Here is a 13679-nt window from a genome sequence, read left to right as displayed (position 1 = left end):
GCACACTCCAAGCAGATCTTCAGAAGGGAGGCATTGAGAGTGGATGGAGGGAGGATGTAGACTCTGTGCTAAAGTTGGAGGAAGCTTGGAATGCTAGGCTTAAGAATATTTTCCAGGACTCATTACTGGCCCCAAGTAGCTCCTGGGGAAGGGAGAGTTAAATAGGTGTGGAGTTGCCCACTCTCATCATGGACCTCTATAATTTTAGGTGCAGGAGACTCCATGACCCCCATGGATATTTGAACTGATAGGGAGAGCTGCTTGAAGAGTTGGCAGGGACAGAACTCTAGACTGTGTGGAGTTCAAAGGATTTGGCAAAGGAAGGACTATAGTAGAGCACAGCCAAGGACACCCATCCCTGAAGGCTGATCATGCTCCTATAAGCTTTGGCCTTTGTTGACTGTCAGACCAATACACAGCGGAGCTGTCTTGCCCATGGAGTGGGGCCATTCTAGTCTGAGTGCCTCCCTTGTCTGCCAGCCTTTCCTGAGGTTCATACCTGGTTGTGCCCCCTTGCAGCACAGCCTTGGATGCCCAACTGGGACACTTCCTGAAAGCCACCACCATAGCTTCTTTGCTGCCAGACCCCACCCAACTGTTAGAGAGCTTCTGAAGATAAACCTCCACACACACACACACACACACACACACACACACACACACACACACACCTGCAGCCTCCCCTCACTGCTTTGCCAGCATGCAGACATGCATGGACCCTGCTGCTCTGCTGCCACTGGCATGTGAGCAGAGACCCCACTGCCACTGCCCCAACAAAGTACTTTTGCTGGCAACCCTCATTGGAATGCTGTTGTTCACAGACTGGGAATACCTCAGCTCCTTCAGCACAGCAGGTGTTTAACTTTGAGGAGCCAGAGAACAAAGCTGTGTGGCTGGTCCTGTATCACCAAGTTACAGCACACAACCCAGGAGTGCTGAGCTGAGGCTGGGTCTCCTGAAATCAGCCAGAAATGAAGCCAGTTGACTAGACCCAACTTACATCACAGTCAAACCCTTAAAGGCATCAAAGAATATAAAAGCAAAAAGCCCCATCCAAGAATTTCAACTTCAAGGATTAAAGAAACATTAACTCAGACAGATGAGAAAGAACCAGCAAGAGAACTGGGGCAACTCAAAAAGCCACAGTGTGTTCTCACTTTCAAACGACCGCACTAGCTCCCCAGCAATGCTTCTTAATCAGACTGAAATGAATTCGGAATCTGGATGACAATAAAGATTGTTGAAATTTAGTAGGAAGTTAAAACCCAATACGAAGAACCTAAGAATCCAGTAAAACAATACATGAACTGAGAGACAAAATAATCATTTTAAGAAAGAACCAAGCTGATCTGATAGAGCTGAAAAATCCCTTACAATAATTTCCTAATACAGTTGGAAATGTCAGCAGCAGAATAGCATAAGCTGAGGAAAATAATCTCAGAGCTCAAAAATGGTTCTTCAAATTGACTCAGTCAGACAAAACTAAAAAAGAAGGAACAAAGCCTTCAAAAAATTTAGGATTATGAAAAAGACCAAACCTACGACATCCCTGAGAAAGGTGGAGAGATACCAAGCAAGTTGGACAACATATTTGAGAGTACTGACTATGAAAATTTCCCCATCCTCACTAGAGAAGTCAACATTCAAATTCAGAGAAGCTCTGCAAGATCTTGTACAAGATGACCATCCCCATAACACAGCCCTTAGATTCTCCAAGGTCACAGCAAAGTAAAAAAAAAATATTAAAGGCAGCTAGAGAGAAGGGGAAGGCCACCTACAAAAAGAACCCATCACACTAATGGCATAATTTCAGCAGAAGCCCTACAAGCCAGAAGAGATTGGGGCCTATATACAGCATCCTAAAAAAAAAATTTCAACTGAGAATTTCATATCCAGTCAAACTAAGCTTCACAAGCAAAGGAGAAATAAAATCCTTTTCAGACAAGCAAACGCTGAGGGAAGTCATTACTACCACACTTGCCTTACAGAGGTCCTTAAGGAAGAGCTAAGCATGGAAATAAAAAACTATTACCAACCACCATAAAAACACACATAAGTACACAGACCATTGATACTATAAAGCAACTACACAAGTCCACATAACAACCAACTACCGACATGATGACAGAATCAAATCTTCACATATGAATATTCACCTGAAATGTAAATGAGCTAAATGCCACATTCAAAAGGCACAGAATGGCAAGTTGTATCAAGAAGCAAGACCCAACTGTGTGTTGCCTTCAAGGACCTATGCATGGGTCCTATGCAAGGGACCCATCTCACATGCAGTGACACCCATAGGCTCAAAATAAAAAGATTGATAAAAACCTATCAAGACAGAAAGAGATTGATTAAAAATATATCAAGCAAACAGAAAACAAAAAACGGGAAGAACTTGCTGTTCTTATTTCAAACAAAACAGACTTTAACCATAATCAAAAAGGACAAAGAAGGGCATTATATAATGCTAAAAGATTCAATTTAGCAAGAAGACTTAACTGTCCTAAATGTATATGCACCCAACACTGGAACATACAGGTTCATAAAATAAGTTCTTGACCTATGAAAAGACTTAGGTAACTATACAATAATAATGGGAGACTTCTGCACCTTACTGACAGTATTAGACAGATTATCAAGGCAGAAAACTAACAAAGATATTTGGGACCTGAACTCAACACATGAGCAAATGAACCTAACAGACATCTACAGAACACTCCACCCAACAACAGAGTATACATTCTTCTCATCTGCAAATGGCATACACTCTAAAATCAACCACATGCACACCCATAAAGCAATTCTCAACAAATTAAGAAAAACTGAAATTATACCAACAACATTCTTGGATCACAGCACAATACAAATAGAAATCAATACCAAGAGGATCACTAAAAACCACAGGATTACATGGAAATTAAATAGCCTGTTCCTGAATGACTTTTGGGTAAGCAATGAAATTAAGGCAAAAATAAAGAAATTATTTGAAACTATTGAGAACAAAGACATGACATACCAGAATCTTTGGGACCCAGTTAAAGCAGATTAAGAGGGAAGTGACAGCACTAAACACCCACATTAAAAAGTTAGATCACAAATTAACAACTTAACATCATACCTAGAGAAACTACAGAAACAAGAGCACCCCAACCCCAAAGCTAGCAGAAGATAAGAAATAACCAAAATTGGACCTGAACTGAATGAAAGAGACACAAAAAGCCGTACAAAAGATAAATAAATTCCTGAATTTTCTATTTGGAAGTATAAATAATATTGATAGACCATTAGTTAGATCAATAAAGAAAAAAGAGAGAAGATTCAAATAAACACAATCAGAAATGACAAAAGGGAAATTACCATCAACCCCAACGAAACACAAAAAACTTTCAGAGATGATTACAAATAACTCTATGCACACAAACTAGAAAAATTAGAAGAAATTGATAAATTCCTGAAAACATACACCTCCCAACATTGAATCAGGAAGAAAAAGAAACCCTGAGCAGACCAATAACAAATTCTAGAATTGAATCAGTAACAAAAAAACCTATCAACCAGAAAAAGCCCTGGACGAGACAAATTCACAGCCATATTCTACCAGATGTATAAAGAAGTGTTGGTGCCAACCCTTCTGAAACTATTCCAGAAACTTGAGGAGGAGGGATGCCTCTTTAACTCATTCTATGAGACCAGCATCATTCTGATACCCAGTCCTGGCAGAGACACATGAGAAAATAAAACTTCAGGCCAATATCCTTGATAAACTTAGATGCAAATAATCCTCAACAAAATACTAGCAAACCAAATCCATTATCACTCCAAAAGTAATTTACCATGATCAAGTAGGCTTTATTGCTGGGATATAAGTTTGGTTCAGTGTACACAAGTAAGTAAATGTGATTTATCACATAAACACAATGAAAAACAAAAACCATGTGATCATCTCAATAGGTGCGGAAAAGGCTTTGGATAAAATTCAACATCCTTTCATGTTAAAAACTGAACAAAATAGGCATTGAAGGAATGTACCTCAAAATAATGAGTCATCTATGTCATACTCACAGCCAACATCATACTGAACAAGCCAAAGCTGGAAGCATTCCCCTTAAGAACTGGAACAAGACAAGGATACCCACCCTCACTACTCTTATTCAACATAGTATGGGGAGTCCTAGCGAGAGCAATTAGACAAGAGAAAGAAATAAAAGGCATGTAGATAGAAAGAGAGGAAGCCAAACTATCTCTCTTTGTGGACATGATTCTATACCTAGAAAACCCCAGAGTCTCTGCCCAAAGGCCCGTAGATCTGATAAACAAATTCTGCCAAGTTTCAGGATACAAAATTCATGTACATTTCCATGCACCAATGTTTTCCAAGCTGAGAGCCTAATCAGGAATGCAATTCCATTCACAATAGCCACAAAAAGAATATAATGTCTAGGAATATAGCTAACCAGGGAGTTGAAAGGGCTCCACAATGAGAATTACAAAACATTGCTGAAAGAATTCAGAGATGACAAAAACAAATGGAAAAATTCCATGTTTGTAGTTTGGAAGAATCAATATTGTTAAAGTGGCCATACTGCCCAAAACACTTTACAGGTTCAATGCTATTCCTGTCAAAATACAAATGATTTTTTTTTTTTACAGAATTAGGAGAAACTATTCTAAAATCCATATGGAACCCAAATACCCTGAATATCCAAAGCTATCACAAGCCAAATTAAAAAAAAAGCTGGAGGCATCACAATCATACTACCTGACTTCAGAATATGCTACATGGCTGCAATAACTAAAACCACATGATACTGATAGAAAAACAGGCACACAGACTTTATTAGTGAGGGTTCTCTAGAGGAACAGAACTAAGAGAATATATGTATATATGAAAGAAAGATTATTAGGGAGAATTGACTCACACGATCACAAGGTGAAGTTTCATAGTAGGCCATCTGCAAGGTGAGGAAGGAAGAAACCAAGAGTGGCTCAGTTCTAGTCCAAAAGCCTCAGAATCAGGGATGCTGACAATGTAGCCTTCAGTCTGTGGCTGAAGGCCTGAGAGCCCCTGGCAAACCACTGGTGTGAGTCCCAGAGTCCAAAGGCTGAAGAACTTGGAGTCTGATGTCCAAGGGCAGGAGGATGGAAGGAAGCATCCAACACAGCAGGAAGATGAAAGCCAGAAGACTCGACAAGCCAGCTTACCTCACCCTCTTCCCCTTTCTTTGTTTTAGTCACTGTGGCAGCTGATTAGATGGTGCCTCCACCGCCACATTGAGGGTGGGTCTTCCTCTCCAAGTCCACTGACTCAACTGTCAATCTCTTCTGTCAACACTTTCACAGGTACACCCAGAAACAATACTTACCAGCTATCTAGTCATCCTTCAATCCAATCAAGTTGGCATCTAATATTAACTACCACATAGACCAATGGAATAGGTTAGAGAATCTAGAAATAAAGCTGCACACCTACAAGCATCTGATTTTTGATAAAGTTCATGAAAATAAGCAATGGGGAACGGACTCTGTGGGTAATAAATAGCATTGGAATAACTGGATAGCCCTCTGCAGAAGACCAAAGCTAGACTCTTTCCTTTCATCATCTACAAAAATCAACTCAAGGTGGATTAAAGACTTAAATGTAAAATCTAAAATTGTAAATTTTTAGTTTTGAAATTAATCTATAAAAACCCTTGGGGCTGGACGTGGTGGTTCATGCCTATAATCCCAGCACTTTGGGAGGCTGAGGGAGGTGGATCACAAGGTCAAGAGATTGAGACCATCCTGGTCAACATAGTGAAATCCCATCTCTACTAAAAATACAAAAATTAGCTGGGCGTGGTGATACGAGCTTGCAGTCCTAGCTACTTGCGAGGCTGAGGCAGGAGAATTGCTTGAACCCAGGAGGCGGAGATTGCAGTGAGCCAAGATTGCGCCATTGCACTCCAGCCTGGGTAACAAGAGCAAAACTCTGTCTCAGGGGGGAAGAAAAACCCTTGAAGAAACCCTAGGAAATTCTATTCTGGATATTGGCCCTGGCAAAGACTTCATTAGGAATACTCCAAAAGCAATTGCAATAAAAACAAAAGTTGATAGGTGGGACCTTATTAAACTAAAAAAACTTCTGAACAGCAAAAGAAATTATCAACAGAGTAAACAGGCAACCTACAGAATGGAAGAAAATATTTGCAAACTACGCATCCAAGAAAAGTCTAATATCCAGAATTTATAAGGAACGTTAACCAGCAAAAACAAAACAATAGAAAACTATTAAAATGGACAAAAGACACGAACAGACACTTTTCTCTCTTTTTAAAAAAAATCTATTCTGGGTCACATTAGCTGATGGTCAGTATGAGGCTGAACAGACACTTCTCAAAAGAGGACACACACATGGCCATTAAGCATGTAAATAATTACTCAACATTACTAATCACTGGAGAAATGCAAAGTAAAACCGCAACGAGATACTATCTCATACCAGTCAGAATGACTATTATTAGAAAAAAACAGAAAACAGATGCTGGCAAGGCTGTGGAGAAAAGGGAGCACTTAGATGCTACTGGTGGGAATGTAAATTAGTTCAGCCACTGTGGCAAGCAGTTTGAAAATTTCTCAAAAAACTTAAAACTGTTATTTAACCCAGCAATCCCATTATTGGGTAAATACCAAAAGAATATAAATCATTCTACTATAAAGACACATGTACCCATACATTTACCACAGCACTATTCAAAACAGCAAAGATATGGCATCAACCTAGATGCCCATCGGTAGTGTACTGGATAAAGAAAATATAGTATATATACACTTTGGAATACTATGCAGCCATAAAAAGAATGAAATTATGTCTTTGCAGCAACATTGATGAAGCCAGAGGCCATTATCCTAAGTGAATTAATGCAGGAACAGAAAACCAAATACCACATATTCTCATGTATAAATGGGAGCTAACTATTGAGTACATATGGACTCAAAGAAGAGAACAGTGGACACCATGCCTTACGTGAGGATGGAGGGTGGGAGCACGGTGAGGACTAAAAAACTATCTATTGGGTATTACACTCACCATCTGAGTGATGAAATAATCGGTACACCAAACCCCCACAATATGCAGTTTACCCTTGTAAGCAACCTGCACATGCATCCTCTGAACCTAAAATAAAAATTGGAAAGAAAAAAGTGATATTTTTAAAAAAGCATCTGGGGGAAATAATTTAAAGTAGTAGTATGCCCTTGTCTTCAGGGGATATGTTCTAAGACCCCTGGTGGATGCCTGAAACTGTGGATAGCAAATTCTCTTACTGTCAATTGGAACACGTTTCTGTTCATGTCTTCTACCCACAAATTTCATGACTTTTCCACCTTAACTAAATTGTAATCACACAATGTGACCATCACTTTTGCAGTTTGAGGTACAACAGCAAAACTACCATTAATTTCTTTTTCCTTCTTCACAATTTCATGGATAGAAGATTCTTTCTTTCTGTAGATCTTAGCAACCTCAGTGAATGATTTTCTTTTCTTTCCTTATTAGGTCAAAAACTTTTGCTTTTTCACTTAAAGGAAGAACTTTCTGTCTTATCTGTGGAATATCTGAATTGCCAGCATCACTGCTCTTGCACTTGGAGATCACTAAGTGAAATAAGAGTTACTTGAACCGAAGCATTGCCTAACTGCAATAGTGAGCCTGATAACTGAGAGGGCTACTAACAACATGGATACACCTTGTATCCACAGAACGCATCCACACTGAACAAAGGGAGGATTCACATCTGGGGCAGGCTGAAGTAGGAAGGTGAGAAATTTCATCGCAGTACTCAAAACATCACAAAACTTAAAACATGAATTGCTGATTTCTGGAGTTTTCCATTAATATTTTTGGAACCATGAATTGATCATAAGTAACTAAAACCAAGGAAAAGAGAGAACTAGTCCACATGTTGTTTAGTATCACTTTTACAGTAATTTTCTTTTTCTTGTGTGGTCTTATCCTGTGGGCTTCTAGAAAACTGTTTTCTACCTGCCTCTCAATCTCATTCCTCTTCTCAACTTTCATTTTAGCAGAGGCTACATTACAGTGACCCTTTTGGTTTAGGATTTAAAGAGTCATTTATTTGATTTATTAAAAACCTCAACATGCACCCATGAAATAACCCAGTGACCTCAGGGTATAAATGGAATTGCAAACTTGTGGTTCAAGGCAAGAAATTCAGTATAAAAACCTTAGGCTACAACATACATGCTAAAATTGCCTTTGCCAACTCCCCTGGCAAAGCAAATGATGTATTGAGATTGTTTCTCACAGATATAGTGGTTGAAAATGACAGCAGTCTCAAAAAATGAGCAAATTTCATAAATATATATATTTTGCTCTATAGACAAAGAGTAGAGTTTATAGTTATTGGGCCCATATCTCAATAAAAATGTGTTGCCCACAGGTTTGTCTTCGGCATTCTTCCTTATTCCTTTCAGTATTCCACTTCTTTTCACACCCGTTCCGATGTTAGGTCTTCCATTCTGCTCATTCAGTTTGGGCTCCCTTTTCGGGGGAGTCTGTCTTCAGCTCAAAACTTTGTCAGTGATAAAATTTCAAAATGTATCTGCCAAGTGGCCACTTTTACTTGAAGCCCTGCCCTTGGCTCAATGACACTGCAAAAATTGGACAGTGGAATATCAATCAAAGAAGTCATTTTCTTCCTAGGTTAAACCATAGGGAATGTCTGCTTTCAACCCATTTTTACCAAAGGGAAAAAAAAAGGCATTTTGTATGGCTTTTCATACCTCATGATATCCTGAGCTATCCTAGCTTGAACACAGGAGCAAAGTCAGAAAATCTGAGCCCTTGACCTATCTCTGTGGTTCACTGCTGGATAATGTCCAGAAAATTGTTTCATGCCTTTGAGCTTCAGCTTCCTCATCTGTAAAAACGAGAGTAACTACCTTGATTTCTTGCTGAGATTTTAAAGAGAACAAATGCGAAAACACACACAACCACCATTTGCAAAGGGTAAAGTGATAGATGGATAAAAGGAATAATGATATATAGTTATTTTTCCTTACATGCTAGCCTATTTGAAATGCATAAGCTTCCATGATAAGTGTGGCTAACAGTGGGGGAACATAAATGATCTAGAGACACCTGTCAACCTACCAATGTCAGCTTTATGTCATTGTGCCCCTTTCTTCTTTGGGGCTTATATGACTATAATATTTTAAAAACCAAAACCTTATGGGATCATTTTATAATATGTGTTATATGAAATTTTAATGTTGCTATTTATAGTGAAAGGGAAAAAAGGAAGTGGAGTAAATGGGATATAGATCTCTAACCACTAAAATAAACCTATGAGCAAATGCATTTTAAGTTCTTCAAGCAAGTATATATGTGTGTGTGTGCGTGTGTGTGTGTATAAAATTACTGATTAAAAAATATATAAAATCACTGATTTTTATATATATATAAAATCACTGATTTTTATATATATATAAAATCTTAATTTGGCATTAAGATTGTATAAAAATGTTGAATTTTCTTCAAGAATTGTAGAGTAGATTGAAATTTAATGTATGCAATGTAATCTGTCTTTGGGAGGACATTCTGGGGGGAAGTTAAAATTTACACAGGAATTTCTTTGCCTGGTTTAGTCCATCCAGAGGCTTCAGATGGTATGGAAACCAACTCAAGTTGTGAGGAGCAATGTAAAAGTCAGTACATGTGTTTTTTTCCCCCTGGGGAGGGACTAAATAATTATCATCATATTGTTAAAGCGATTCTTGTCCTACCAAAGGTTAAGAACTAATTTTCTCAGTTTAATAAAAATGTTTTTGGCTGGGTGGGGGGTGGAGGGAAGGGGAGAGGAGGGACAGCGGTGGGTGGGGAGGATGGGGAGGGATAACACTGGGAGAAATTCCTAATGTAGGTGATGGGGGTTGGGAGGGATGGAGACAGCAAACCACCATGCCGTGTATGTACCTATGCAACAATCATGCAGGATACAGGATGTGCACATGTACCCCAGAGCCCAAAGTTCAATTAAAAAAAAATATATATATATATGTTTTTGTATACATTTTGAATCATTTAAATCTTCAGTGCTTATAGTAGTTTATTAGTCTTGAAGGCCTAGAAAGTGAATCATTTAAACAATTTAGCAAAAATAAAATTTAAAAAGAAACTATTTTCTGTTCATTAGAACAAACTTGTCAAAAAATATGTCTTTTTGCTGTTGCTTCGCCACTTCAACTCTCGTGACCATGTTTTATTTCTCTCTATTCTCCCTGTCTCATTTTCTTCTGGCTGCTGGGTTAAACTTCCTGCTTTTGCAGAATGACCAAAAACATTGGTGATGATGGAGGTGGAGATGATAACGCTTTCAATTTTAGCTGGAAAGTCTTTACCAGTTGGGACTACCTGATTGGCAATCCTGAGACGGCAGACAACAAATTTAATTCTATCACAATGAACTTTAAGGTAGTCATCAACTTCAAAAGCCTGCTTTTTGTATTTCTAAGAGTAAAATTGGGGGCATTCCTTATGGTCCTGCTAGTGTAGTATCTTGATAATTTACAAGAAAGATTAACTCACGATTTCTGCCTACCAGGATCTTGCCATGGTTCTGATTATTACTAGAAAATCTTCCATGACCCATAACAGCACAATTATCCCTTAAGGACTTCTCTAAATCTGGTAATAAAATAATGTTACTGGATTGAAACAGGACACCATGAGTAATCAGAGTCAGATATTTTTAAAACTAGAACAATATTCACTAATTATTTACAGGAATAAGCATAATATTTAAAATGACCCTAAAACATTGTTTTATAGTTTAAAAAAAAATTCTCTGGAATGAAAAGTTTTAGAATGAAGACTATCCTAATATCAGATCAAACACAGTTTGTTTGCAAGAATTCTTCCTTATCTCTTTTACTTGACATCATATTTTGGCAATATTCACCTGGTTTGTAGAATCTCAGATTTAGTCTGCATTGTCATTCCTCACATTCTGATATTGTAAAAATAACTCTTGAGTTTATGATACTTTTAAAATGTAGCTAAGATACTCTATTTTGGGTTGTTTGTTTGTTTGTTTGCATGGATACAGGAAGCCATAACAGAAGAAAGAGCAGCCCAAGTAGAAGAAAACGTCCACTTGATCAGATTCCTGAGGTTTCTTGCTAACTTCTTCGTGTTTCTAACACTTGGAGGGAGTGGATACCTCATCTTTTGGGCTGTGAAGCGTTCCCAGGAATTTGCACAGCAAGATCCTGACACCCTTGGGTGGTGGGAAAAAAATGAAGTTCGTCTCTGCATGCTTTTTATGTGCTTAGAACCTGACATTTGTTATTTTGTGGGTTATGCTTCTTTGATGGAACATTTAGAAAGGCCACTCTTTACCTATCCCCCATCCTGCCCTGACAGTTAACCAATCATGTTGTTCATTTTCCATTCTCTTCTAGTCTTATTTCTAAATCTGTACTGTCTGTTTTTCATTTCGTGACATGATGGAAAATTAGAGTCAGAAAAGATATTTAAAAACATATAGTCCAATCATTACATTTACAGATGGGAATGCTGAATCTCAAGAGATTGTGTGATATGGTCACAGAGTTAGGAGAAGAGTTAGGGTGAGAACCTAGGAGTCTTGACTTCGAGTCCAAGGCTCTTTCTTGTTGTTTTCTCCAAATCCTTCATCTGTCAGTAAAAGATCAAATTGTTGCCTAAATTTTTTGAAGTAGCCATGATAAAGCCATTGATTCCTATGTTGGTCTCACTGGAAACACACAGATTGCCTCTCCGCCTTTGGGCATGTCTGGGCTTCCCTCTGTTTTTCAGTAGAAGCCTAGATGCAGCATCTCCATCTCCATTTCCTCCTGCCTGTACTTTACTTCCTCTCCCTCTAAATGCTATTCAAATGAGGAAGGCCAGTTCTTTTCCAGGAATTAAACATTATGATTGTAATTTGCCTTCAGAGTATCTGCCCACTTGGTGGAGCAGAGAAAGGAGGTTAGAGGTAGATCATTTAGAATTACAAAATCACTGGTCATGAGTTGTTGCTAGAGCCTGTTCCCTTTCATAAAATGTTTATGTGTATAACGTGACATCATTTTGAGCTTGGGCATTTTCAAAGTGTGTGCAGATTTAGGCTGTGGGAAGTGTAGACTTCCCACACTGAAGCTTTTGTAGAACTGTATAGATCAAAAGAATTAAAATATATCTTTATAAGCATAGAATTTCCTAAAAAATCTTAGACAGCAAATGATATAATCTACTTACAACAACAGGTTCCAAATAACATTCTAGGTATTTCAGAAATGGTACCAATAGAGATGAGACTAGATATTTTAAAGACTTTAATATACAGTCATGTCATGAAAACATAAAATATAAGTCATTCAGCAGAGAAAGTTTGTTTATTTAAAATGAAAAATGGAGGAACACCTCAAAGCATTTATTAAGTTTGCTTTCAAAATTGTCTCATAATTGTAATAGTACATGGAGGCAACATTATCATGCAGCTTCAGTGCATTACTTATATTGATTATGTTTTTGTATAAATGAACTATATTAAAGGATGGGTAGTTGATTATCATTAAAAGAACTATATTTTGTAAGAACCTCTTTAACATCTATTTTAGAGACCCTATGAGTTTTGGGGGCCAATGAAGGTAATAATGGAGATTCATGAGTAACTTTACAAATCTGATGAAACCAAATTTAAATTTACCTTGCTTAAGATTGCACAGGATCTGCCAAATTTTCTTTACATTAGTCTAAAATTATAGCATGCTGATTTTGTATTATGTCATGCTGAGATTTGGATCCTGTTAGTCATACTTATATAATGTTTTAATAAAAATGACAAAAATCCAATAACAATTGTTTCCTAAATATAGTCTGGTAGTTATTATAATTGCTCACACCATGAAGTCCACAGGAGAAAATAGGAAAGGTTTAGTGGTGACAATTTGAGCCAGGTATTTGAAAAAGGAGACAGTCGCCAGAGTTACCTATATCTGTTTTTCCCCATTAGAAAATTAGTATATGTTTTGGATTCTTTTTATTGACTTTAAATAATATCACCATAAGGCTGCCAAACATCCAGGAAATAAGAAGCACGTGTTTCTTACTTTTCATGTTTCTATTCCTTCTTCCCTCTCTCTCCCTCCTCTCCCTACCCCTGCATTATTCTCTTGTCTCTGGAATTATAGCTCATTCTTTCACTTTTGAAACTTTTCGACCTTGGCTTCCATAACATTATGCCATGTGTTCTCCATTTGTTTCTCTGAATGTCTTGTTTCCTTTAATAAAACTCATTTTATGTGGGGTTTTCTTTAGCCTTAAAAGTTTACATTTGCCAAAATTCAATATTTAGACTTAAGCCCATCTCAGGGAATTAATCCATTCTAACTGATTAAACCAGCCCATATACTGATGATTGTCAGATTAGAATTTTCAGTTTGAACCTCCTCCTCAAGCAGATAATTTTTCATTTCTTTGGAAATCTTGTTGTGAAGTGCATCACCATATCAGAATCAGTTACCACATAGAATGATATGTGTTCTCTGTGTAGAGATTGATGCAAATTGCTGACCTCATTATACCAGGAAACAGACTATTGCTACTGGCACATACACACACTCAGACACATGTCTATCTTGAAAATGTGAGTTGA

The 13679-nt window shown here is 37.7% G+C and overlaps 1 protein-coding gene across 1 annotated transcript in view; it reads left to right on the top strand.

The window, feature by feature from the left end:
* Window positions 1–13679, top strand: part of TMC1 (transmembrane channel like 1) — a 135876-nt gene that overhangs the window by 81916 nt on the left and 40281 nt on the right. The window contains exons 8-9 of the mRNA XM_035302443.3: window positions 10330–10474; window positions 11109–11303. Of these exons, the coding sequence (XP_035158334.3) occupies window positions 10330–10474; window positions 11109–11303 (340 nt within the window). The remainder of the gene's footprint in view (window positions 1–10329; window positions 10475–11108; window positions 11304–13679) is intronic.

Source organism: Callithrix jacchus, chromosome 1 (genome assembly GCF_049354715.1).
Source record: "Callithrix jacchus isolate 240 chromosome 1, calJac240_pri, whole genome shotgun sequence".
In the NCBI taxonomy this organism is placed as follows: domain Eukaryota; kingdom Metazoa; phylum Chordata; class Mammalia; order Primates; family Cebidae; genus Callithrix; species Callithrix jacchus.
This window is presented reverse-complemented; position numbering and strand designations above follow the sequence as displayed.